General features: G+C 52.4%; 1 protein-coding gene across 2 annotated transcripts in view; it reads left to right on the top strand.

Moving 5' to 3' along the window:
• The first annotated feature begins 887 nt into the window (after positions 1–887).
• The window catches only part of jing (AE binding protein 2 jing), a 56,779-nt gene continuing 31,724 nt past the window's right edge, over positions 888–25,942 (top strand). Inside the window, exons 1-5 of one of the 2 annotated variants that reach the window (XM_089561459.1) lie at positions 888–913; positions 3,747–4,548; positions 6,429–7,427; positions 14,845–15,013; positions 21,028–21,213. In XM_089561459.1, the coding sequence (XP_089417585.1) occupies positions 894–913; positions 3,747–4,548; positions 6,429–7,427; positions 14,845–15,013; positions 21,028–21,213 (2,176 nt within the window). In that variant the 5' untranslated portion in view covers positions 888–893. Of the gene's footprint in view, positions 914–3,746; positions 4,573–6,428; positions 7,428–14,844; positions 15,014–21,027; positions 21,214–25,942 lie in introns of both variants that reach the window. The other variant, XM_089561458.1, reaches the window with a different exon arrangement.

Raw genomic sequence — 25,942 nt, 5'->3', positions numbered from 1 at the left:
GCAGACGACAATGTGACAGCCGACGCGTGGTTGGAGTCGCGTGGAAGAGCGCTCCTCCGGTCGTGGCTCGCGTCTCGACGCTTGCGATGGCGGCTGGACGCCACGTCTTGGTCACCGTTCCTGGTGCTTGCTGTGTGCGCTGCTTGGGGTCTGGAGGACACCTGTGCAGGGCCGTGACGCCTGCTTGTGACGTTCGCTCGGTGCTGATGGTCTTGTTTTGGGTGCAATCCGTGGACCTAATTCGTTCTGGTTGGTGGTGACCTGGATTCTCAGGGTATTGACCTCATCAGATGGAAGCTACCTGAAAGCAAACGTGGTTCGAAGTGTGAATGCTGACCTTGTGAAGGAGATTCTCCGGGTATTGACCTCTCCAGATGAAAGCTGTCTCAAAGCAGACGTGGTTCGAAGTGTGAATGCTGACCTTGTGAAGGAGATTCTCCGGTATTGACCTCTCCAGATGAAAGCTGTCTCAAAGCAGACGTGGTTCGAAGTGTGAATGCTGACCTTGTGAAGGAGATTCTCCGGGTACTGACCTCTCCAGATGGAAGCTACCTGAAAGCGAACGTGGCTCGAAGTGTGAATGCTGACCTTGTGAAGGGGATTCTCCGGGTATTGACCTCACCAGATGGAAGCTACCTGAAAGCGAACGTGGTTCGAAGTGTGAATGCTGAACTTGTGAAGGGGATTCTCTGGGTATTGACCTCACCAGATGGAAGCTACCTGAAAGCGAACGTGGTTCGAAGTGTGAATTGTGGCACTGCTGTGGCTTAACTAGGAAAACACTTCGTGTGAATTTTTTTTAGTATTCCGGACGTGTTTCATTCGTCTTTCTTGAACGTCCCGTCTCCTGTGCGCGGCTGTTGGTTACGTCGACTAGTCTTGTGCTTTCCACGATGTCCGTTGGCGCAGGCGTGTAAGTGAGCAGAGTCAGGCTGAATGGTGTGTTTCTGGCGCTGTGGTTCTGGCGCTGTGCATCTTCAATGGAGTGTATAAGCCGGCCACTTAGTGAATATGTCGTGTACTTGGCGTCTGCAGACACGCGGTAGCATGCTTCGAATTTGCCTATAACCTGCAGCAAAGGTCCAGGGGACACGGGGTCTTCCCAGTGCAGTTTTTGCGAATCCAATAGCCGGGCGTTCAGCTGAAAGGCAGCCGAAAAACCGTCTTCGCTTCGAAACGAGAAGGCAGACCGTAATGGAAGGGAAAATATATGTCACCGGTCTCAGTATACCGGAAACAGGGTCGACACTGACAGAGCGTGCAGAATGGGCTTTCTTAGAATTGTGAACGACACTGTCCGTCGCTTCTGCACCCGGAGCGAGGTGAAGACGCTCCTTGCGCCTAACGCCGAATGTATACCTTTCTTGATTCCTTTAGCCTGCTCACCTGTCAGGTTTATGCTTTCAGGTTTATGGTGTCAGGTTTATGCTTTCAGGTTTATGATGTCAGGTTTATGATGTCAGGTTTATGATGTCAGGTTTATGCTTTCAGGTTTATGCGGTCAGGTTTATGCTGTCAAGTTTATGCTTTCAAGTTACGCTGTCAAGTTTATGCGGTCAGGTTTATGTTCTCAGGTTTATTTGCACTCAGGTTTATGCACTCAGGTTTATGCTGTCAGGTTCATGCTCTCAGGTTTATGCTGTCAGGTTTATGCTGTCAAGTTACGCTGTCAGGTTTACGCTGTCAGGTTTACGCTGTCAGGTTTACGCTGTCAGGTTTACGCTGTCAGGTGTATGCTGTCAGGTGTGTGCTTTCAGGTGTTTGCTTTCAGGTTTATGTTGTCAGGTTTATGCTTTCAGGTGTATGCTTTCAGGTGTATGCTTTCAGGTTTATGCTTTCAGGTTTATGCTGTCAGGTGTATGCTGTCAGGCTTATGCTGTCAGGTTTACGCTGTCAGGTTTATGCAGTCAGGTATAGCGTTCTACTGCTGGTGGAGGTATCGCTGGAGAACAGGCGGTATGTTATAGGCTTTGACCTCGGGCTTTGGCCGCTTCATTCAGAAACACGGAGAATCATGTTCACTGCCGCTTCTATGCCTAGGGGAGAGATTTTATGTACGTTTATATTTTCCCTGGTCCCTCTCTTCCCAGGCAGGTATAGGGACCACCCGTAGGTGTTGGGCGCCTTCAAAGGCTTGTCGCCGTGTTTTTGAAGCGCCACTTTTTGACGGCACCCTGAATAACCTGTGCTGCGAATGTGTAAAGCTCTCGAGTACGTGCGTCAAAATCTTTCTGCAGCTGATTGTGAACAGCATTCAAATCTGTTTTGCACTCCAGTGGCCAGTTTTGCAAGCTGCAGGCAGAGCATATCCTACTATTATAATTTACTGGTTTTCGTGCTCTGGAAGAGCTTTCTGTCGCAGTGCGAGGTGATCCTGCTTGGTGGGACCACCTTGACCATCCGTTGTATGGAATATGTACCACTATTAGCAGTACAGCTGCCCACAAACAACAACAAAAGCTCAATTTCCTCGCTGCCTAGAGGCGTGGTCAGGCATGGCATGGAGGTGCGTTATGCAAGTCGCGCAGGGAAGGGCAAACGACATCCTGCAGTTAGTGGCTGCATGCTTAGAATGCTAAGCAATTAAGCCTTTTTTTGTTATCTCCATGTTTCGAAAGCTTTTGTGGGTTCCTGTACTTTTACGCCGGTGGTTATGTTGTGTTCTGATTGTGCTGACCGGTGGGAACACTTATCGTTTATTCCTTAGTATGCCGCTCGATGAGAAACTCCTTCGGCAAAGCTAATTCATCGCAAGAAAAGCAGTTTGACTGCCGCCTTTTATCGCCGAATTAATTGGCAGTATATCCACTGAGCATGCGACTGTCTTGAGCCTTTGTTATACGGGCAGTGTAACTGTGGTTAAATGCGACCACGGTTTACTGGGTGCAGCTGGCTTGTGCAATAAGGGTGTTGACCGATGTCGCTCAGGTTTTAGGTAACCATGGTTACCAGGTTAACTGCCATTAAGTTTGCCGTGCAGCTGCACAAAATGCCGGGGTTGCTGTAACCGGGGTTAACGTTTTTGTGGTTGCAAATGCATTATTGTTTGCAGGCTATTAATAGCAGCATACAGCCAGCAGTTGGCTACAGTACGCTCGCGTAGCCGTAATTCTGGCGTTCTGATTGGTTCCTTTGTTTTACCATCACCGTATAATCTCCGTCAAAAGTAATGAGACCTAGGGGTTCTCCTCTGGAGCATACTGTGTCCATCAACAGCTTTCAAAATTCCTTGAAGATGAGCGGTACTCTGGTCCTCACGCCTGCGTATCAGGATTTCCGTGTTAGACAGCCTTACTCCCTTACAAAAAATTATTCTGTAGTCTATAGACTGTCCATAGACTTCTATGAAGTCTATAGACTCTCTGTAGACAAATTCTAGAGAACAGTCTATAGGCAATACAAATGCTACAGGCGATCTGTAGACAATCTACAGGTTTATGGCCATGCACATTTAGTAGACTTTTGTCTCCTTGGATGGACACTCTATAGACAATCGATAGATATATGGCCAAACACTTTTACTAGTATTTCGTCTATAGACTATGAACAGACAGAAAGAAATATCTATAGGAAGGCAATAGAGTTTATAAGAAGTCTATAGACTGTCTATAGACCATCTTTATAAGGGCTACGCCACTTTCGGAGCGAATCTCTTCGGGCTGCAAACGTTTGACAGAGGCTGTACGCGTCTTCTGTTGCTGTCGCTTGTCCTCGCTCACCGGCGACTTCCCGTCTCGTCCCCGCAGTGTGGCCACGAGCAGCGGCGAGTCATGCCGGTCTTCGAGCGACTCGGCCTCGTCGGCGCCCTGCTCGCCCGAGAGCGTCCTCAGCGACTCGGGCGGCGCCGAGGGCCTGCCGGACAGCGTCGCCAGCCTGGTCTCCGGAGACCTGGGGGACCTCGGGGACGCCACTCCGGACTCCGGTTTCAACCTGTCCCGCCTGCTGCTGCCCCAGCAGCACCGGCAGGGCGAGTCCGCCGCCGACGCCCGAAAGCGAGACCTCCGGCTCGTCGACGAGGTCGTGGCCGCCGCCACGGCTTCGGCTTCGACTGTGGCTTCGGCCTCGGACTCTTGCTGCCCCGCCACCGGCCCGCCCGCGTCCCCGCGTCCACAGTCGTCTGCTTTGGCCGCCACCACCGCGCTTTCCTTTTCGTCCGCGCTGGCCTCCAGTCTTTCATCATCGTCGTCTGCCACCACAGCGGTGACGTCGTCTGCAACCGCCGCGGCGCCATTTTTAACCTCTTCAACATCGACTGTTGCTGCTTCGCTGGTGGTGCCGCCCGCGTCATTGTCGTCATCCGTGACATCGTCGCCGTCGGTGTCGAGCGCGCCAGTGTCGTCTTCCAGCTGCTCCGGGCCTGTGGTGTCCCTCGGCGAGTTGTGTGCGACGGTTGCGCCCTCTGCGTGTCGGCAGGCGCTGCCACTGACGTCACAGAAGTGTGTGCCCCAGGTGGCGTCGCCCTCGCCGCATCCGGGAGGCTGTGCCAAGAGCAGGCGGAAGAGGAAGCTCTCGGGGGATGCAAGGAAACGGGATGCAACATCCGTATCGGTAAGCCAGCATGCGAGTTCAGAGGTATGTCACTCTTCACTAAGGGCCAGGACGTAGAGCAGCTCGCGGAAGTGGTCTTTCCCTTCTTGTTTACTACTTTCACTTCCTTTCTACCGGCCCGCCGCAGTGGCTCAGTGGTTACGGCGCTCGGCTGCTGACCTGAAAGACGCGGGTTCGAACCCAGCCGCGCCGGTCGAATTTCGATGGAGGAGAAATTTTAGAGGCCCGTGTATACTGTGCGATGTCAGTGCACGTTAAAGAACCTCAGGTGATCGAAAATTTCCGGAGCCCTTTGCTACGGCGTCCCTCATAGCCGGAGTCGCTTTGGGACGTTAAACCCCCATTAAACCTAAACTTCCTTTCTGCCTTCCTGGTCTTTCACTTCCTGGTCTGTCTTTCACCGTCTTTCTCTCAAGGAGTGCCTCAGTGAGTGTATTAGAGTTCTTTCTGAACGTCGTCAGTATCAGGCTTGCATAGCACATAGTTCGCTGTGATTTTGTGTTCACGCCTGATCCCTTGCGAAGCAACGTTTTCTTCAGTGTGTTTGACATGTGCACGAAAAGGACTCGTAAGGTCAGTTTATCTGGGCCTGGAACTTGACTAGCAGTTGCTCTGGTTGATATTCATTTGTGGTGCCTTCTTAGCGAAGTAAGAACAGTTCTTACTTGACGTAAGAACTCTGCCTCACGTTTTCTTTCGTTTTTAAAACGCAAACCGTCTTATGCATGCAATTGATGGGCAAGTAAGATTTGGTTGGTTGACAGTAAGGGCTAGGCGCAGGCCGATGAGAACAGCTATCGCTTGAAAGGGGACTCGTGAAGTTGGGGTGGCGCAGATAAGGGCTCGCAGGCTACCACAATCGCTGAGAAACTTGGCATCTTGAACCGAGGAGTTTTCGCGAGCATTTGCATTTTTAAGCCATTGCGATCGCTCGGAGATCAGACGGTAAAGCGTCGAGCGAAGTCTCGATAACTCACGGAATGCTTCTCGCAGAACAGGATCGATGCGTGAGTCGCCGTATCATACCCGTTGCCGACTCAGAAGCAGTCTTCGCTGAGAGACACCTAAGCTTTTACCGCTGGCAGCTCCGATAGCAGCTAGGTCTAGAGTGAATCCCGCTCTTGCATTCTTTGTGGCAGTTGGTCTCCTGTACGTCACGTTTTTTCTTCTTATTCATTCGTCACCGACGCCCGTCGGTGGCGTCTGCATTGAGACCCACTAGCATGCGCAGGCAATAGCTTAATGCGGTTTCATCACGGACGTAGGTGTATCACTGTAGTTCTTTGAAGTAGGTCGTCGTCTAGAGTGTATGCAACCGAAAAACAGGTGGTCACGTGACGTCATAGCTGGCGACATCTCGACGCCACGCGACTACCTATGGACAAATGGTCGCAGACTTGGTGTAGCCTGTTGCCACACTTGTATAAACGATAGTTGGCGGCTTGCCGCCGCCCTTGGACTCAGCTATCGCTGTCAGTTTTTACACCAGTGGGAGGGGGGAGGTTTCTTTATTCTAGTTCCTGTCATCGTTCCGAGCCAGCAACGTCAGTGTGTTCGGTTAGTTTCTGTGTAGGTGAGCGCCATTCAGCTACTGACCCGCTCCATTTCGCTCAGCCAAAACTGCCTGAACACGACCACAGGCTTATGTTTTTGTCTGTTTGATGCATTTTTTTTTGTCTATAAAAGGATTTTTCTTAAAGGAATAGCGTAACCCCACTAGCCGGTACTCTGATGTTTCCGTGAGTCCTGACTGGCACACTTCACTAGTTCCCTTTCAGCTTTCCGAGAAATGCAGTGATGTTTTGAGTGTGGGCCTGGGCGGGGTGAGTCGACGTCTTTTTGTGAGCATTAAGTACACCGAACGCGGGTGCCTCGCGCAGGATGAGGAGCCCGAGGACGAGGACATCTGCAGGCGCAGGGAGGCTGAGGTGGAGTCCCTTCTTCGGCATTGCGTCGACCTCGTCGCCGAACGGTTGGACCCGCAGCGCACGGCGTCCGGCAGTACCAGCACCACCGCCAGCAGCAGCAGCTGCACCAGCCCATTAAGGAACCACAGGGAACAACACCAACCGGAATTGCGCCGTAACCATGAAACCCATCACCAGGCGTCGCCACGCAACAGCCATCGTCACCAGGACCACCGCCAGCAGAGGGAGAGCCGCCACCAGGAACGCCACGCTCACGAAGACTGCGAGGACGCCGGCAGAAGCCAGGAACGCCGGAACCACGTCCTCGACCACCGCACGGGTCATCATCACCATCATCCACTGCCGAACCACACCTCCTCACAGCCGAATCACAACTCGCAACAGCAACAGCAGAACCACAAGAAGCAGCATCACCTAAGACAAGCTGCGTCGGAGGCTCCGTTGCCGCCTCCGTCGCCCGACTGCAGCAGTAGCAGCAGCAGTAGTAGAAGCATTCCAGACGAGGAAGAGTCCGGGTGTATATTAGAAACAGAGACTACAGCGAATGCCGATGCGTCGGCGTCCGCATTGTCGATAGCGGTTTCGTCGACGTCCGCACCGCCGGTAGCGGCTTCGTCGACGATAGTTTCGCCGACGGGGATCTCGCCGGCGAAGGTTTCGTCGTCGACGGCGGGCCCGTCGACGTCCTCGGCGGCGGCGGCGGCGGCGGCGGCCTCGTCTTCGGCACCGTCCTCTTCCTCCTCTTCGTCGTTCGCGGCCGCGCCCTCGCCGTGTTCGTCGACCCAGTCCTCCGTGGTGGCCGGCGAAGACGGCCTGTTCTCGTGCCGATGGCTGGAGTGCGAGATGCGGCTCCGCAGCGAAGAGGCCCTCGGCGACCACGTCCGGGCGGCGCACGTGGATACTCAGACCAGGGACCAAGGCCTCTACGCATGTCGGTGGCAGGGATGCAAGGTGAGACCCGTGTCCCCCTCCTCCTTTGCCTGTCTTTACCCGCTCAGTGTGAGGCTGTACAGGAAGCGCCATCTGTTGTCGTGCGATTTAAGTGTGTCTGCAGGTGCGGGAATTCATAAGATCAGAACTCTTTGATCGTCATGCCAGTTCGGAAACTCCGGTGGTGATGAAAACATTTATTGGGAAGGGACAGGAGGTATGCTTGGATCAGCCCGTAAGGGACAGGTCCTCACGAGCACTAGGTGGAGGTCCCTAGTATGGGACCCCAGTGGCGATGGCCGCCGCCCGGGCGTGCCCGACTAAGGCTTGTTGGGCCTGTAAGTCGTGGTAGCCGAGCAGGGTCGCCTCCCAGACCTGCCCTGTGTCACAGTCCGATGCTCTGAGCCGAAATTCGAGCTTAGCAGTCGGTCACGCCACCGGTTTCTTTCATATGAAGTGCTCAGCGCTGCACAAAAAGCACGGATATATTGAAGAAGCAAGTCTCCGAGTGCCACCATTAGCTGACTGTCTAGCTCATATACGGGGCGGGGCCACTGTCCCGCAGGGCACTTTTTTTCTTATTTCTTTTTTTAAGCCCAAACTAACATCTGTATGTCGGCCCAGCCGGACAGTTTTCTTTTTAGTTTTTTTTCCTGCCCATTTTACTCTTCGTTTGTTGGCCTTCCCTCAGGTGCAATAGGGAAAAGGCGAGTTTCGAAGTAGACGTTTGCAGCCGCTATGATAAAAGAGCCAGTCTCGTGGGATGGTGGTCAGAACGTTGGTCACATCTGTGAAACTCCTCATTGGACCGATGCATCTAAGTTGGACGCTGCGACTGGGCTGAATGGGGAGGTTAGCAGATAGTCTGGCCGCCTGGCGGGACTCGCGTGAACTTCCCAGGCCTCCCGAATCTTGGACACTTGAGGAATGAAAAGCTTCCGGGCGTCGCGAACAGTTGATTGCCAAGCGCATAGCCAGAGCCACTGTCAGCTAACCTCCAGTAACTGGCCGCAGCCTGTCGTTGGAGTTTGTTTCTAAATTGTGTAACTGAAATTAAACAGCTCTGGTAGTGGTAATATGTGGTGCACCACGGCACAGGGCGGATTTATGGGACCATACTGCATCCCGTTTTATGGCGACAAAAGTCTAAGGAAGTTGAAATTTTCGGCCGGTCGGTGCATAGCGATGAAGTGAGAAGAGAACAGCTCAGGCACAGGACCTGTTCCGTTCTGTTCTCACAAAGTCCGAGAAATGCGTGCTTAAAATGACCCCCCCCCCCCTCTCCTGAACCGCCCCCTGTAAAGGTGATCATAAACCCGCCTCTGCTATGGCTGTCGTTGCCTCTTCATTGGCCTAGGACGGGGTGTAAAGTTCTTGAGGCACTTTTTGCATGCGAACATTAAAGAAAAGCTGGAGAGGCCGATGGTCACTGCAACAAAAGGTGAGGGCTAATGGGTGTCTTGCAGGGAAGCAAAATAGAAACGGACGTTCCGATGACACCGCTGTAAGCACGCGTAACTACCTCATGCCCACGTAGCCCTGCCGCCTCTACTTCTGCGTGCATTTTTGCTGCGTGCGCTCCGCTGTCGGCGGAATTTCGTCGAAAAGGGTTCTAAAGAGCTCCCCTACACCCTGCGTCATTCGAATTCCTCATCCCGCGGCGTCTTTTATGCCCGCCTAGTAGTGGGCTTTCCCGTGGCGCTCCATCTAAGAGCACATAGCAAAATCTCCGGTTCGCCTCTCTCGGCGAGCAGTGACTGCGAGGCGGCGGCCCCGACCCTTTTACGATCGCCGGGATGGATTCTTTCCCGGCTTGGCTTCGAGGGTTTGCGCAGCGTGGTGCTCTCCATCCGCTGTTCGCCTTTTTTTTCTTTGCTTTGCTTTGCCTTGCCTTGCCTGCCTTGCCTTGGCTGGGGTGGGTGGTTCTCGTTTGCTGGCTGCAGCCTTCCCTGCTGTTCAGGGCCGTCGGAAAGTAAAGTTCCGTGGGCTTAGTTTGGCCCTGCCCCTGTAGTGTTTTGGCGCAGAGAAATGTGGGGATGGTGGGGAGGCAGGGCTGATTTGCCGGAATTTGCAAAGAGTATAAAGGAATCTTTTATTGAACTCTATCTTTTTACCAGTACAGTTCATGCCGATTGGCGCCACCGTCTATGCGAGTTTCTTACGCTTTGTCCACCACAGGAAAAAGTTAGGTGGGCGGATGAGATTAAGAGGTTTGCGGGGATACGGTAGCCGCAACTGGCGAAAGCACAAAAAAAAGCACAAAAGTTGTTAACAGAGAGAGCTGACCAGGTCGCCGAGATCCAAGAGATCAAGGCCACCAAGCGACAGTAGCCCACCTGCTCCAGAAGGGAGCCTTCCTCTTCAAAGACTCTATAAAATTTATTCTCTCTCTCGCTGGCAAAGGACAGGGTTTTGCCCTGCAGTGATAGTAGTCAGGCTGATGATGATTATAGAACTGCCGAGACCAAGCTCACACGCATGCGCAGTTTGCACTGGGGTCGTTTCCCTGGGAGACTGTGGCATAGCTGTCACGGCGACGTTGAACTCCTCGTCGGCCGCCTGACAGCGGCCGCTGCAGCCGGGTGATGTAATGTTGAGGGGGCGCTTATCGTTCTTATCTGCGCCCACTCTTTGCTTGGCTTCTGCCCTTATCTTCTTCTGTCTCGTTTGTGCCCCTAGAGAGGACGGAAAGAGAGACGGCGTCTTGCCTGTGGGAGGAGACCCCACTTGGTGGGAGACCCCGCAGCTGCCACTGCTCATCACGGAGCTCCGGAACACATACCGTGTTCACGCGAACTTAGGCGACAAGTGGTTCCGGGCGCATCCCTCAACGCCCCGCTTAATCCACGTTCTTTTTGCTTTTCACGAAGCTATTTAACAGTAAGAACAACATCAGTTACTGTTTATTAATTTTGCTCGGATTGGGGCGAAACAATCTTTAGGTGCGAAAAACATACCGCAGAAACAATAATTACAAAGATAACGCAGGTCTGAAACAAGAAAATAGACAAATTGGACTCTCCTATCTGTGTGCGCAACGAGATTACTTTATACTCAGTGGGGAACAGCTAAAATACGGGATGATAGTTCTGGGTGTTGAGGCCGAGATGTGTTAGAACGGCACTATTGGATGACATTCTTATTCGGTAAGGAATCTTGTGACTTGAGAAAATGTACTTGTGAAAGAAATATCAGCTCGAATTGGGCAGTAACCGTGTATTTCAGGTTAATTTACTAGCATTGCCGTTATCGTTGATTGTACTTAACTGTACAGTACTTAACTTATTGGATGACATTCTTATTCGGTAAGGAATCTTGTGACTTGTGACTTGAGAAAATGTACTTGTGAAAGAAATATCAGCTCGAATTGGGCAGTAACCGTGTATTTCAGGTTAATTTACTAGCATTGCCGTTATCGTTGATTGTACTTAACTGTACAGTACTTAACGCCAGTTGAACCCTTCATTTCTTTGCGGACCAGCCCCGCAAGAAAGCTTGGAAAAGCAGCTTTCTATGGTAGTTGATGCGAACAGAATAGATTTTTCTTTTTTCCGCGGTGTCAGGCGAACAACAGTTAGGGCCCTTAAAGCGACCATGCATCATCACCTTAGCCCGAGCGTGCCGTACTGTACTCCCAAGCATCGTCGCGCCCTTTCTCTTCAACCCCTCCCCCGCAGACGCCCACCCACAACCAGCTCCCTGTCACGTTTTAACGACTCGCTTGTCGTTAACAGCGAAAACGTGACAGCCAACTGACCCGCATAGCGCGAGCGCGCGCCCGACATCCAAACAGGGCGTGAGTCAACGCTCTCCTCCTTTCTGCTTTGTTTTGTTTTTTTTTCATTAGACTTTTTCTGCTGTCTTTCGTTTCTGGAGCAGACGACGAAAACGTGCAGGCTCGCGCTCGCGCTAGCAGACGACAGCTTTACCCGGGGGGGGGGGGGGAGGGGTGGGAATTGTCCTACCCTCACGTCCGCTCGCAGCAGACGACGGCGACACTTGGGGCGCTGGCTTCGTCACGCCGCACGGGATTTCGATTAGGCTTAGTCATTTATTTTCTTTGTTAGCGTCCCGCGTTGTGTCTTTAGCACCTCGCTTATTGTTTTTTTTAATTCTGTTGTCAGTAACTGAGAATGGCGGGGGGGGGGGGGGGGGGGGATGACTGCTTTGTATATCGGCTTAATTAGTAGCGCCGCCTGTCGCCAGTTTGATCGCGTTAATGACCTTTGCTTTTTTCTTTTCGCTTTATTCTCGCGCCCAGCGAGGCGCGTGCTGCGTAGCTCGGAATAAAAATGGCGACAAGGGGGAGAGATTCGCTGCGGTGGAGATAGCGAAGGTGTGGTAATTCTACGTTCGAATTGGGGTGAAACGTGTCGCCCCCTATTAGCGCGATTGTGAGGCTTAATTAAGCGGGCGAAGGGGGAAGTTGATTGTTGTTGTTTTCTGGCCCGGGGAAACGAGCGCTGTGTTTCGAGTAGGTCGTGGACAGGAAAGCGGTGTTCTTAATAGTCCCTCTAGGCGCCGCTGCAATTTGTTTAAACGATCGTTTGGGGCTAACCTTCCTTTTACCTCTCCGAGCGGCTTTTATATTTCGCGTTTAATTTTTTTTCCTCGGCTGTAGACATTTCACGCTTTTATGTGAACCGTTTCGACTGGTAGGTTTAACTGCTTTGGAGTTGTCAAATTGTACAGATCGGGTTCCGCCTCCAACAAAGTAGAGAATTTGAACTGGCACCGGTTTTTGGGAGGTGAAATATAAAGTTTGTTAGCAACCAATAGCAACGCGTGGTGTCGCGAGGGTCGAGAGTTTTCATCTTACAAAAAAAATAGCGGGGAAAGCATACATTCGTACATGGCTGTTTGTTTAAACGTATTCTTTATTCCTGTCCTGCGTCGATTAGAGTTGTACGTTCGACAAAACTGACTTTCTTTGGTTTAGTCGATCTGCTGCTGGAGTTTATTGGTTTTCCGGTTCAATTTTCTTTTGCCCCATACCTTTTTTTTTTTAAAGGCCCCGTGCTGCGGATTACAGGAAAGTGGTGGTTTCATGGAACGAACGGGACGCGTGCTCTTTTTTTTTGTATGTTTCGTCATTAAACTCTGCTGGTCTTGCGAACTCGAAAAAGGCCTGAAGGCGAGAGTTTCATAAACCGTTGTTTGCCGTCTCGGCTGCGCGGCCCTGAACTGGATGGATGAAAGCGGTCATCGTCCGTCGAAGCAGACGACCGTGCGCGCGTCGTCTGCTACGCGCTGCCTGCGGCCATTGCTTCGCTTCGGTTTGCAGCAACAGACGACACGTCACTTTCGCTTTTCATCCTCGCCCTCCTCCTGCCTACGCTAAGCCTCGTTTAACTTTTATTCTCTTCACCCTCTTCGCGCGTTCTTTATTTTTACGAGCACCTTTTGTGTCGCTCAGTGGCTTTGTTTTGTCTTTCGTTGGCACAATGACCCACTTCCAGCTCTCGCCGCAGGTGTCGCTGTAGGCGGTAACTCTTTCTGCTCCTCTCCGCCCGCGCTCGGCTCGGCCCCCGCTCTCTCCATTCTTTTTATCTTTCGATCTCGGTTGGCTTCGTCCGTTCCGTCGTCTGCGCGCTTGGCTTTCAGTCGGCTTTGGGCCGTTGTGGCATTCGTTTATATTTGATCGTTTTTTGTTTGGCCGCCGACACTGCTGCCGTTGGCAGTGAAATAACAGTAAAAAAAGAAATGGGAAAGCAAGCCGCTTTCGCGTTTGTTTTGTTGTTTTTGCTTTTACGTTGCACCGTCGGTCGTGACGTTTACGGTCGCCGTTTCTCTTGTAATGGCTTCGCCCTCCTCTTCGACTGGCGAGCAGAAAAGTTGAATAAGAAAGCGCGCCGCTGTAGACTGTATGTATGTATATTATATGTATATATGTTTTTTTCTCTTCCGAGTTCCGCGCCGTAGCCCATTGCGTGCCGTCAGTCTTCTCACTCGCTCGCCGCGCGGTGTTGCTTCGCTATTTTTGTTTTTTTTTTCTTCGCCGCTGCGGGTTTCCTGTCCGGAGCCGTGTTCGCACGCGACAGAGCGCCGCTCGGTGCTCGCTAACCAGCTGTTCCGTGGGCTCGCCGTCTGTTTTTCGGCTCTTTTATTTTTCTTTTTGGCTGCTGCATCTTTATTATGTCTGCCCCGGCCCCCGAACGGCCTTGGTTCGGCTTTTCTGGTCACTACCGCCGGAGCTGGTGACGTCACTGCGCATGCGGGAACACGTCGTTTGTGGATGGAGGTAGCGTAAGAGAGGAGGAGGAGGGGGGGGGGGAGGTGTTGTCCGTCTGCGCTTCATCCCCGAGTGAACAACGGGGCCGCGGCCGAATGAAGTTTAGAGCGTCGTTACAGGTGTCTGGAGCGGGTGAGGGCACTTAGGAGGTGTGCGGGCAATGGAGTGGACGCCATTTTCGTGTGCTTTTTTTTTTTTTTTTGGTTCACTTCGTTTTGGAGCGTGATTCAGGCGCGATCTGACTCAGAACTGCGAAGCGCACGCGAAATTGTGCGCCCGTGTCCAACGCGTGCTGCTCCGTAGACTAGCGAGTGGCAAAAGCAAAAGCCGCCTTTTTTTTTAAAGCTATTTTTCGGTCACGGATTTCGTCGTTATTTAGCTAAACCTAGGGCCCAGTTATGCTTCCTGGTAACGTTTGAATGATAATGTCATGCTGCACGGAAGGCACATTGCTGTGGATGGCGGATTTTGTAAAGGGTGGCGTAGAATTCGACGTTGCGATCTCTGTTTGCGTCGTGCAGGCTTGGAATAAGAAAGCTGTCGCATGAGGGCGTCTCCGGGGTCCTGGCGGATTCAATTTTCGGAACTTTACTGACTGTCACGCCAACCTCGGCGTTGACGTGGACTACCCAGATGAGCTCGTAAGATCGTTGTAGCGTATTCAGAAAACTTGCAGAGGTGCACTAGTTGCCCCGAGATGGCGCCTTCGCCTGACCACCACCTCCTCAAACTTGCGGCAGGTTGTGCCTAGAGTTTACACTTTTGTGGCTGGTACCGCGAAAGAGCTCCGATTAGGCACCTTTATCATTTGTGTACCGTGTTACCGTTACCTTTACCGGGAGCCAGTGCGCCGTAAGTGCGCATGTGCAAATCGCCTTGAGGACGCCAGATGGCGCCAGGTACCTGCCACCTGCTTCTGGTACTCCGCTAGCGGAAACGGTAACATGGTATTAGAGAGTTTTAGCCTCACTGTACGACAAGCACGGCAACTACAGCAACTGCTACCGTACAGCAAATGTGGTTAAGCAAGTGTGGCATCGGTAGCAACGGCAGCAACGGCAAGGCGTTGCTATGGTGCCTAAGCGTAGCCGTATTCACAGGCCGGCTGTTCGGCTACGCAGAAAGCTTCAGCTGCTAAAAGGTGTCTCTTGTAGCCGTGCGTGGCACAGCCCTGTCGTCTTAGTAGGCGTCTCCCTCCCACCGCAGGTGTTCGAGCGTCGCTCGTGCTCTCGCCAGTGGCTGGAGCGCCACGTGACCCAGAGCCACTGCGGCTCCCGGCCCTTCCCCTGCATCGTGGCTGGCTGCGGGCAGCGCTTCGGCTCCCAGGGGGCGCTGCAGAGGCACGTCAACGCCCACTTCGAGAGGTCGCTCAACGGTGAGAACGGGCTTTTGCACTCTGCCGGTGTTTTCCTCCTTTTTTCTGCAGTACGCTGGCGGAGGATCCGCCGGTTAGCGCTGGTAAGCAGCAGTGACACGGCAGGTTGTCGCTCTTTCGAAGTATACCCTCCGCTACCATAAGGGACCGACTGGTGTCTCTTTGCATTACAGCCCCTGCCAGTATCCATCTTCACGAGGTCAGCTAAGATACCGTTAACTCGTATTTGTTCCTGAGTTCACTCCGCTGACCTCCTGTCTCTCAGCATTTGCTGGTAACTTGTTCGGGTAAGGATCCTGTTATTAGTCTGTTCTGACAGAAAACTCCGTGACGTAAGCGTTCCGGGGCCACGTGGCCAGCTTTTTGCCGGTGAGATCGGGTCTGTTGACTGTGTGTCGGGAGCTGGCCGTTGAAGGTGGGGTACAGGTCCGTTCGGCCTGGGCTCTTGGGACCTGTGGTTAGCCCCTGTGGATAGCCCCTGTGGATAGCCCCTGTGGATAGCCCCTGTGGATAGCCCCCCCCTGTGGATAGCCCCTGTGGATAGCCCCTGTGGCTATCGCCTTGTCTTCTTCAGCCCCTTTGCAATGACTAGAAAGCTATAGTAAGACACAACTCAAGAACGCAGCGAGGGGGGGGGGGGGGGGGGGGGGGGTATGCGTCTTATATTTGGAGTCAACTTTTGTGTTGGCCAGCGAGGGGTGAGAGATGTAGGAGTATACGCATAGGCGCCAGTACTCATTATATATTGTTCGCTATGTCCCTTGTAGAGATTTTTAGGACGTGTTCAGAAGGTTTTCAGGCAACATGCTTCCCCTTTTTTGAATCGCTAATTAAGAGAAAGCAGCAGATTACGCGAGTAAATACGGTATTTCCGAGTGCAGCCCCTTTTATGTTTCGACGTTGTAGCTCAATGAGTCGAGCTAGTTACCGTCTAAGGAACCTTATATGAGTCGAACAGTAATCAGTAAGGAGCCGTAAGCAGCCTAACAGTAATAGTTAAAAAGTTTATTCTATATTAGCTAACCAGCCTGCTAGTTAGCGCATCTTAGCTGTCTTCTGATGCACTACACCTCCCACTGTGCTAAGCCGAAAAAAGCGGTGTTATAACTCAAAAAGCCTATTTTTAAAAATTGCGCAGTCGTAAGTGAAACACCCTGTATGCACCGCAGTGCCTTTCGGCGGGTTATCGGTATCTGAATGTTCATCGCGACGTGAAGCGTCCGTCCGGCGGGTACGAGGGAGTGTGGGCACAGGATAAACGCCCAAGGACGCTCGAAGCGTAATTAGCGTCGCTCGATGCCTGCCTACGCGTATTACACCTTGCGACATCGGATGGCGATGATATCTGACTCGGAATGCTCGAGCACGCTCCTACGCCGCTCCCGGTGCCTATGGCTCGAGGCATGGTCGAACGGGCACCTGCTAAATAATAACTATAATAACCGTGTCTGTTTTGCACTCAATTCTAGTTGAATAGAAAACAGGTCTGTCTAAGCCGTCGTAGGCTTGTGGAACTTTATGCTGGTCCGATCCCGACCGCGGCGGCAGCGTTTCGACGGAGGCGAAACGCAAGAGGCGCCCGTGTGCTGTGCGATGTCAGTGCACGTTAAATATTCCCAGGTGGTCGAAACTACTCCGGAGACCTCCACTGCTGCACCTCTTGCTCCCTTTCTTTAGTAATACTTGGTGCTGGGCTAGTTGGTTATACATTCTTTGAGATAGGTTAGCGCCAAAGAAAAAGAACAAGAGGTGAGAGGACGACGACACAACACAGAAGACCGCTCTTCTCTGTTGTGTCGTCGTCCTCTCGCCTTGTGTTCGTCTTTTTTGGCGCTAACCTTCCTTTGTTCGGTCAGTCCCTCCTTCATCTTTTCCCTTACGGCGCGGTTCAGGCGTCCACCGAGATGTGTGAGACAGATACTGCGCCATTTTCTTCAAAAAACAGTTTAATTTAATTTAAATTCTAGATGCCCGCGTACTGTGCGATGTCAGTGCACGTTAAAGAACCCCAGGTGGTCGAAATTTCCGCAGCACTTCACTACGGCGTCCCTCATAGCCTGAGTCGCTTTGGGACGTTAAACCTCCATAAACCAGACCAAATTTGGAAATGTTCACTGATGCTTATTTGAATACAACGTGAAGTCTGCGAATTGATCGCCTCTACAGATGCAGGAAGGTTGTGGAAACGGGAGAGCCTAATAGTCTCTTTAGGGAGGGGTTCGAGGTTAATTCCGATCACCTGACGTCCCTAAGCGTCTACTGTCATCGCACAGCACTGAAAAGTAATTCGAACCTCGCTTCGAGATCGGAATTCGGTGGCCACCGTGGCCAGCATTCGATCCCACCACTTCGTGCTTAAAACTTGAGCACCACGGAGCCACTATACCGCCGTCAACGGTATCGGAACGGCTGCAGTCTTTATTAACTCGTTAGCATTATAGTGAGATACAACTCAAGTACACAGCGCCTTTTCCCTGTCAAAGGATCCACTTCCAGACAATGGTGTCGGATGATTCTGATGACCCTGCTAGGTGACAAAGCAGGGAGTGGTAGTTGAATGGGATAATCTATTCCCTCTATGGACCAGGAATAGATCCATCTCTCCATTGTGGCGCGGCTCCTTGCATCGTCATGCTAGCAGGGTCACGAGAATCGGCCGACGCCATTGGCTGGAAAGGGCGTCCTTTGACGGGGTAAAGCCGCTGTGTTCTTGAGTTGTATTCGACTCTAGAAGGGTCTGTGCAAAAGGAAATGGCGACTGCTGCGACACGTGACAGGTTGTGACGTCATCAGAGCCTGTCCACCGTAGCAGCCTGTCCACCGTAGTTCAACTAATGATCGGTCGCGATAGGTTGCTCGGGAAGAATAACCTGGGCCTTACAAGCCCGACCGGTGGTGGCACCTGCCATCGTAGTGGAGTGGCCCATCGCTAAAACCGCTGCATCACTGCTTCAAGAGGGGTACAAGTGGGGGGGGGGGGGGGGGGCTTTCGAAGCGGACTTTTCGCAGCTGCTATGTTCGAAGAGCTCAGCAACTTGATAGCAAATGACGTCACCTCCACCACCGATGCGCGCCGTTCGCTGTGCACCCTTTTAAAAACCCGCGCTTCAAACCCTTCTCGCTGGCGAAAGGCGGCCTCGCGTGCGAAGAGTTTTTTTTTGGGGGGGGGGGGGGGGGGGGCACTGTATACATATACTACATATACACAACGGGACGAGATGAAAAAGAGGGAAGGGGGAACGGCGTCGTCGATCGAGGCATCTGCGCCGGGGCGTCAGGACGATAACGCGTGGAGCACAACCTAGCGAAAAAAGAAAATAACTGAAAGGGCCACATAGTCTCCAGCATGTGTATAAGTTCTCTGTGGGCGAGGAGGTAAGGAAAGGGGACGGATATAAGAGAGCGTTCTGGTGTATTGCCGAGAGCAGCGCTAAAGAAAAATAAAAGAGGAGAGGGACGCATAAAACGGGCAACACACTGAGGGGGCTTTTAGGGCTGGCCCGTAAACGTCGCTTCCTTACCAAGCCTCCACTCCGCCGCCGTGCCTTGTCGCTGGTTTCGTTTTGTGTGCGACGAGTGACCATTTTTAGTTGCGGCGTTTGGGAAGGGGCTCGTATCTCGCGTTCGCCTGTGTTCGTGTGTGTGCTGACTGTGTGCGCTTTGTTCTGTTCGTAGCGTCCATTTTGGAGGATAGGGAGGAGGGGGGGGGAGGAAGCAGGGGGGGAGACGGGAACGGGAGGGCGCTACGGGGGGGGGGGGGGGGGGGGGTGAGGCGAGCCAAATGTGGAACTCCGGTCAGGGTCACGTAGGTCGAGAGACGCATTCGGGGACAGGGACTTCTTGCTTGGGCTTTTGGTGGGCTTCCTGCCTACTTTTTTTTTTTGGTATATTTTACCGGCTGTGCCGCGTATACAAACGTGCTCTTGGAAATGAAGTGTCGACGATCGCTCGTCTATCCAAGAGCGTGTCCTTCGGTGCAGTTCCCTGCATGCCTGCTGGCCGCCATCTTTACGACGTCCTTCAGCCTGTAGTGCCGGTTGTCACGCGACAGTGCCCCGATTGTCACTGAACGGGGACGCTTTTTTTTTGTTTTCTGAGTAGCGAGCTCGAGGCGTCTCAGCGGGCCGAAGGAACCCCTCGGGGACGACAGTGCGAGTGGTACGGGTGATCGTTAAGTGGTCGATAAACAACGCCGGCCATTGAATTTAAGCAGGATCGAGAAACTTGCTTGATCTGCGCGAAATTTTCTTACAGCTGGCCCATTTCGCCAGCGCGAACGGAGCTTGACTTGATGTAAGCCTGATCCGACTCAAATCTGGAGTAAAGCTCCTTTAACATTCGTGACCGGTGGTGGTGAAAACTTTTTAATAAACAACAGGAGAGTTTGCAGACCAAAAATGGCCGTTTACATCACGCTGTGTTCCTCCGCGGCCAAGAAATAGTCCGTGGTTAGAGCGTTTTCTGTTAACTGAAGGAAAAAAAATCACAAGGCGAAATGAGTTTTTAATGCTTGTGACTTGCTTAGAGTGCAACATTAAATTTCTGATTTTGTTTGCTACTGTCATTGGTAACCGGACTGATACAGTATACCGCGAGGCATGGGCTCTTGTAGTCAACAGCTGTTTCCTTATCGACTAGTGCAGTACAAACAGGCAAGCAGCCAAAATTTTGTGGGGGAGGGGCACAGCGTGATTTCTTGTATTGGCGGCTGAGGTGGAGGTGTTGGGTGTTGTGAAGTGCTAGGTGGTTCATGGCCGCGCCGGTAACAGCACTGCCAAGAGAGAGAAAAAAAAAAGGGGGGGGGGGCTAAGGGGAGGAGGTTGTGAGCCAATTTCGGACATGCATCCCCCCCCCCCCTTCCAGTCTGTAAGTTCGATCCCGGCAGTGGCGGCCGCGTTTCGATGGAGGCGATGCGCATAAGACGGCTGTGTGCTGTCCGGTCTCAGTTACGTTAAAGATGTCTGGATAGCCCAATCTGGTCCGGAACCCTCCGTTACGGCGTCCTTCATAGCTGGGACGTACAGTCTTTGTCAAAAGTATGCAGCCCAAGGGGTCTGCTTCCGAGCCCTGCAGCGCGGCCCCTCTTGCATTCTCAGGGGCCCTAAGGAACCGCAGAACGCCGCTGTTCACGTCAACACGTGGAACCAACGGACACCGAGAAAAGCAAGCGGGCAAGCATCCTAATCGGTCCAGGAGTCGGCGAAGCCTTAGCCAGGGTCTTCAAGGACTAGTGTCCATATCGCCCACGTGCCACCAAGTAAACTGAAGCAAAAACTCGTCAGATTGAGGGACCCGGTTGAACGGAGCAGATTTCCCGGAGTGGTGAACAAAATTCCCTGCGAGGACTGCAACGCTTCATACATCGGCGAATCAGGCAGTTTCATTAGGCGCTTGAAACAACATCGTAATGACGTCGCGAAAAACCGCACGAAAGAAAATGTCATTTGGCTGAGAGCACTGTCAAGTTGCATCACATGCCATCGATTGGGGCAACGGCTCAGTCATCGCGATGGAGAAGTATTTATCGTCTCGCCTACTTCTAGAATCGCTTCACATGCAAATGACGGCACGTGTTTTGAACCGAACGCGGGGTAATCTTCCCGAGATTTACGCATTCTCACTAAGCCACGTGAACCGTATATAAGTCACCACTTTCGTCCAACCACTTGCCATTGCGAACAAGGGACCCGTACGGGCCCCGAAACGTCTGTTACTTTTCCTTTTTTTTCTTTTTTGGCTCCTTTTTTCTGCTATTATGCTCCCTCCTCGCCAGACGGGAGTCTGTCAAACCTTCGACTATGCCAAATGACAGCAGCGACGCCCGTTAACGGCTATCCGTTCTTCCCGTTCTGTATTAACGAAGCTGCCTGACTGCACACCAATGACCGTAGCCACCGCCGTGCTGTTAGTGTCTGGTATGTTTTGCAGGGGCTTCGAAAAAGATGTGCGTGCGTGAAGTGCGACTTTTATTAAGTTGTATGATTGCATCGCGGGACGTGTCTCCGCTGTTTCAGGTTCCGGTCCGGTGCCCGTTGGCGGCGGCGCTGGCAGCAGCGGTTCCGGTAGCGGCGTCACTTCCGGCGGAAGCCTTCTGGGCTCCCGGGGCTTCGGCTCCAAGGAGCTGGCCAATGGCGACTCGCCCCTGAAGCTGCTCCGGCTCCGCAAGAAGCTCAAGTGCCGGCGCCGGGCATGGGCCACCGGTGAGTGAAGGGGGCGCCACTGTGCACTCCCCCCCCCCTCCCCCTCCTTTTGGCGTCAGCCTTTGCAGTTTACGTGGTCAGCGATGTTCGTCGGTATTGCGCTGTGTGCAAAGGTTTTTAGGGAAGCGGGGAAAAAGAAAAAAAGAAACGCGGGCTATTTCCGCCGTTCTGCCCGAAAAAAAAAAAAAACTGACGGGGATGGCTTTTACCCGTGGTTCGCATTGGGCTCTACGTATCAACAGTGACATGCAGGGTCACCGACATAATGACGCCTCGGATCGAATGCCGATTTCGTAGATACAAGGTAGTCATGATATGTGCTGAAGTATCAGACCAAATGCTTTAATAGCCAGAAAGCTTTAGATGGCTCATCAGCACGAAAACCGGACCTCGCTCAAAACGGGGCAACGTTACAAAAATCGCGATTGGTCGAATCGATTTGTCGTCATCAAACGCGGGAAAAAACTACTACGACGCCGACGGCTTTCCGACCGAACGAGCTGTGTACGCCATCGCGTAACCTGAATGTTATCCAGTAAGAATGTCGTACGCCAAAAAAGGACGAAACAGGAAGGAAAAACACAGAACAGGAAAGAGGCGTGTTTTTCCTTCCTGTTTCGTCCTTTTTTGGCGTACGATATTCTTTCAAGACAATGTACCAACTAACCCGTCAAAAAGTTCTACTACGTTATCCAGTAATACTTCTCATACTTACAACTGCAACAACCACAAAGAAATAGAACTAGAATTAGAATAAAACTAGAATGAAAATTCAGTGCAATTACAACGCTTTTGCATTACTCGCAGGCAAGTTCCTTAGGTGCCCCGGGGAAATTTTTACTTCAACCTTCGCAGGCATTTCATGGGCGTTCTGTAGCATCTGAAAATCAAAAAATAATCCGTTCTGCACCTTTGTATAAACGATTCACAGTGACATTGTATTCCTTTCGTTACACTGGGCGCTGCATAGAGATGGGGACATGGCTGGTCGCGTGGCGTTGTGACGTCACGATGACCCCCCCCCCCCCCCCCCCCCCCCCCCCCCCCTGTTGGCTTTTTAATTGGGATCATTTAGTGTTTGGACATCCCAGAGTGAACGCTGATCCGAAAGTAATTCTAATTCTTAAGAGATTCTGACTTATTATGACCGAATTCCAGCTTGTTCTATCCCATCTCTTCCACATAAATCGGCCGTCAATAAATGGAACTCGAAGGGGACAGGCAATTTGTTCGAACTGTGTTGAGTTCGATTCCGCTGAAGCCATTTTATTACGCCTGATGTTGGCAGTACAGTAGCGGTTGTCTGAATAAAGCGAAAGTTCGAATTAAGCGAGTACAGTCATTCCATTGAGCCTCCGCGACCTGAAGCCTTGGAACTTCCGGACCCGGGAGCTTGCGTCTCTGAGTCATGTTCCCTTATTAAATCGAAAGCTCTCTCAGAGTCCCGTGAGAACGCTCGCCCGGCGTGGCGCGCTGGCGTCCCAAGATTAGCGCAGTAATTCAATCTCTTCTTGTTTGACGCTGTAATTTTGAGGCCGGGGCCTCGTCGCGTATAATTTGATCACCGTTTTTTGCTAGTTCATTAGCTCGTTATCGCTAATGAACTACCGGGTCTTTCACTGTATCATTTATTTCGCACGAAACAAAAAGCATATTGCAGATAATTTGGTTATAAAACTTGTTTCTTATCTGTCGTAGCTTCAAATGCGGCCATTAGGTAAAATATGTCATCATCATCATCAGCCTGACTACGCCCACTGCAGGGCAAAGGCCTCTCTCCCATGTCTCTCCGATTAACCCTGTCCTTTGCCAGCTGCGGCCACCGTATCCCGACAAGCTTCTTAATCTCATCCGCCCACCTAACTTTCCACCGCCCCCCTGCTACGCTTGGCCTCTCCTGGAATCCACTCCGTTACCCCAAAGGACCGGCGATTATCTTGCCTTCGCATTAGATGCCCTGCCCAAGCCCATTTCTTCCTCTTGATTTCTCTCAAGATGTCATTAATCCGCGTTTGTTCCCTCACCCCGGTCTCTTAACGTTACACCGGCAATTTTTGCTTCCATAGCTCGCTGCGTTGTCCTTAACTTAAGCTGAACCCTCTTGGTTAGCCTCTATGTTTCTGCGCTGTAGGTCAGCACCCCCCGTAGGTGGTACAGCTGTTATGTAAGCATGATAAAGTAATACCCTGTCAGCAGGCAACAGTCGCCCGTGTTTTGACACGTGTGTTTGCTTACCTCGGGCCGCGATTCACCGTCTCCGCGTTCGTGAGGCTATATTTCGTGGTGGTCAATGCTGGAACGACGCCCTACCGCGGACTGCGTGTTTCGCCACCTGGTGACGGCGCGCCAGAAGCCTGGAAGTCTAATATGGTTGACGAAATTATCTAGGACGCGCGACAAGCGATTTTGGCTAATAGCTGCCATGTTTGTTCGTGATCACCTGCTGTAACTAGCACACATCACAGCAAGCGAGTCCGACTTTCACCTCGACAAGCGTGGTCTCTAGCGAGCGGCTAATCACATAGCTGTCGGCTTCGGTTCCCGATGACGCGTCCTGGAGACTTTTGTCCCCGACAGCACGCCATTTATTTCGCGCAAAAGCGCTGACGGACTTTACGTAAGGCAGTTATCCTGGAATGTTTTGCTGTGCTCAGCTTGTAACGTTTACGCAGTCTCGCTGTGTCCTATTAGAGAGATTTAGCATAGCGCATACCGCTACCGCTTAGCCAGAGCCGTCAGTGCGCACGCCATGGAGGAAGGAATGAACTATGGCGCATGCGTATATCTCCTTGAAGACGCCAGATGGCGCCAGGTGCTGGCTAGCTGCGCGCATGTCTGCCGCGTCGGGACCAGTGAGCAGGTGTGCACTGGTGACGCGCTGTACACGGTAAACGGAAGGTGTATTCTAAAAGCCTTGGTGGTTAGCTTTTATGCTTGATGAAGCGCTTCTGCGGAGGGTCTGACGGCTTTCGTGCTCCGCGCAGCTCGGTAGTGGTCCTAAGCTCCCGTCGGGCACTCTTTGGGAAGGAGTCCGCGTGTTCTTACAGCTAGAGTGCTTGTCAATGGTTAACGTGGGCTAGAGTAAGCAATGATAAGTCAGGTTACGTAAGCAGCTCACATTGTTTGGTGAATCGAATCCAGTACGAGAGAATGTGTCTTGGTTCAGCCGGAAAGATGGTCAGAACGCATGAGGAGGTCTCGCTGGCTTCGCGAAGACTGCGATAGCCGGTTCTTCATAGTGCATGCACGAATGGATGAACGTAGGTAGCAATATGTTTACATGGGAGATGCGGCTTTCAAAAACATCTGCGAGGGGATTTCCTTTGTTTGCCACGAAAAGTTCAGCGCTTTGCGCTATTGTGAATCGCGCGAAGTTACAACGGTAGCAAAAGTATAGCGGCAGCCTTCTTAACAGTCTTCATCGGATCAGCGCCGCTCGCTTGGATATTAAATTCAGGCGCTCCACCGACTGATCGCGCGCTTCGTAAAACGAGAACAACAAAAACAGCACAATGATGTTAATGTTTTCCGTCTTCCGAGGAGGCCGGCCCATATTTAGAGGGAGAAGGCCATTCCTCTCCCCGTCTTTTTCCGGAGTGGTTTGGTGTGTTAGCAAGCAGTGCACAGCCAGGGAGAAGGGGGGAGGGGTAGAAGTGTTACGTAGCCCGCAACATTGGTTCGGTGGCGGCGCCCACCAAACTAGAAGGGGTGTGTAATGCGTGCGCTCCGGACTGACTCCTCTCTCGGAGTCCTGTGTTATTAATGCCGCCCTCTTCTCCCGGTGCGCTGGGAGGGAGGGGGATCTTTGTTTTGCCCTCCTCGTCTCTCGCGGCTTCCCCGCGTGTCCGCCGCCGCTGCTTGTGGAGGGAAGGCAAGGGTGTACCCTGTAATTCAACCGCTCCTCTGGGCATTGGCGCGCCGGCGGTGCCCGCTTCTCTCTCTCTCTTTTTTGTCTTTCTCGGAGCCCGCGTTTCTGTCGTTTATATTTCTACATCCCATTCCGCCGCTCCTCTCTTTGCCTCTAGCTGCGGCTGCCCCGGACCCGGTCGGTCGGCGGCGGCGCAAGCAGGTCTGGGTCGTTGAGCCCTTCCTCGGCGAGCGCGCTTTCACCGCCAGCGGCGGGGAAAGCCTTTCATTTTTCTCTGGGGGCGGCTGCGTGCTCCTCTCCTGCAGTGCAGGGCTGCTCGGTTCCCTCGCCTTGCCTCCTCCTCAGCCTCTTTCGGAGCCCCCGCAAAGATGGCGGTGCCCCTGTTCGTCGTTCGTTCTTGGAGGGAGGGAAAGTCCCGATGGAGCGGCGAGGAAAAGAAAAAAAAAAAAGAGGCGGGAACGACAGAAGGGGGCAAGCTGCAGGGAAAGAGAAAGCTCTGGCTTTGAGATGGGGAGGAAATGACGAAGTGGAAGAGGAAGAAGCGGAGTGCAGGAGAAGAGGAGAAGGAATCCAGGTCGTACTGAAAAAGAAAAAGGAAGAAAAGAAAGGAGAAGAAGAAGCGAGAACGATGGGTGTGCGTGTGCGGGAGGAAGATGAAGGTAGAGGGCGCTGCTGGATGGTTTTGCCTCGTCCTTTTTTGTTTTGTTTCCTCCTTTTTCATTGTCGTCCTCTTCGTTTCGTCTGCTCCGCGAGAAGGGCGAGCAGACGACGAGGAACGCTTTTCCGGGGAGTGTCGTCGTCTGCTGCTCTAGCTCGCTGCGTCGCTTGCTTGCTTTGCTGGCGGCTGCCTTGCACACTGGA

This window comes from Amblyomma mixtum, chromosome 9 (genome assembly GCF_055824585.1).
Source record: "Amblyomma mixtum isolate Tamu chromosome 9, ASM5582458v1, whole genome shotgun sequence".
Lineage (NCBI taxonomy): Eukaryota > Metazoa > Arthropoda > Arachnida > Ixodida > Ixodidae > Amblyomma > Amblyomma mixtum.
The sequence above is the reverse complement of the archived record's forward strand: the minus strand, read 5'-3'. Positions and strand labels throughout refer to the sequence as shown.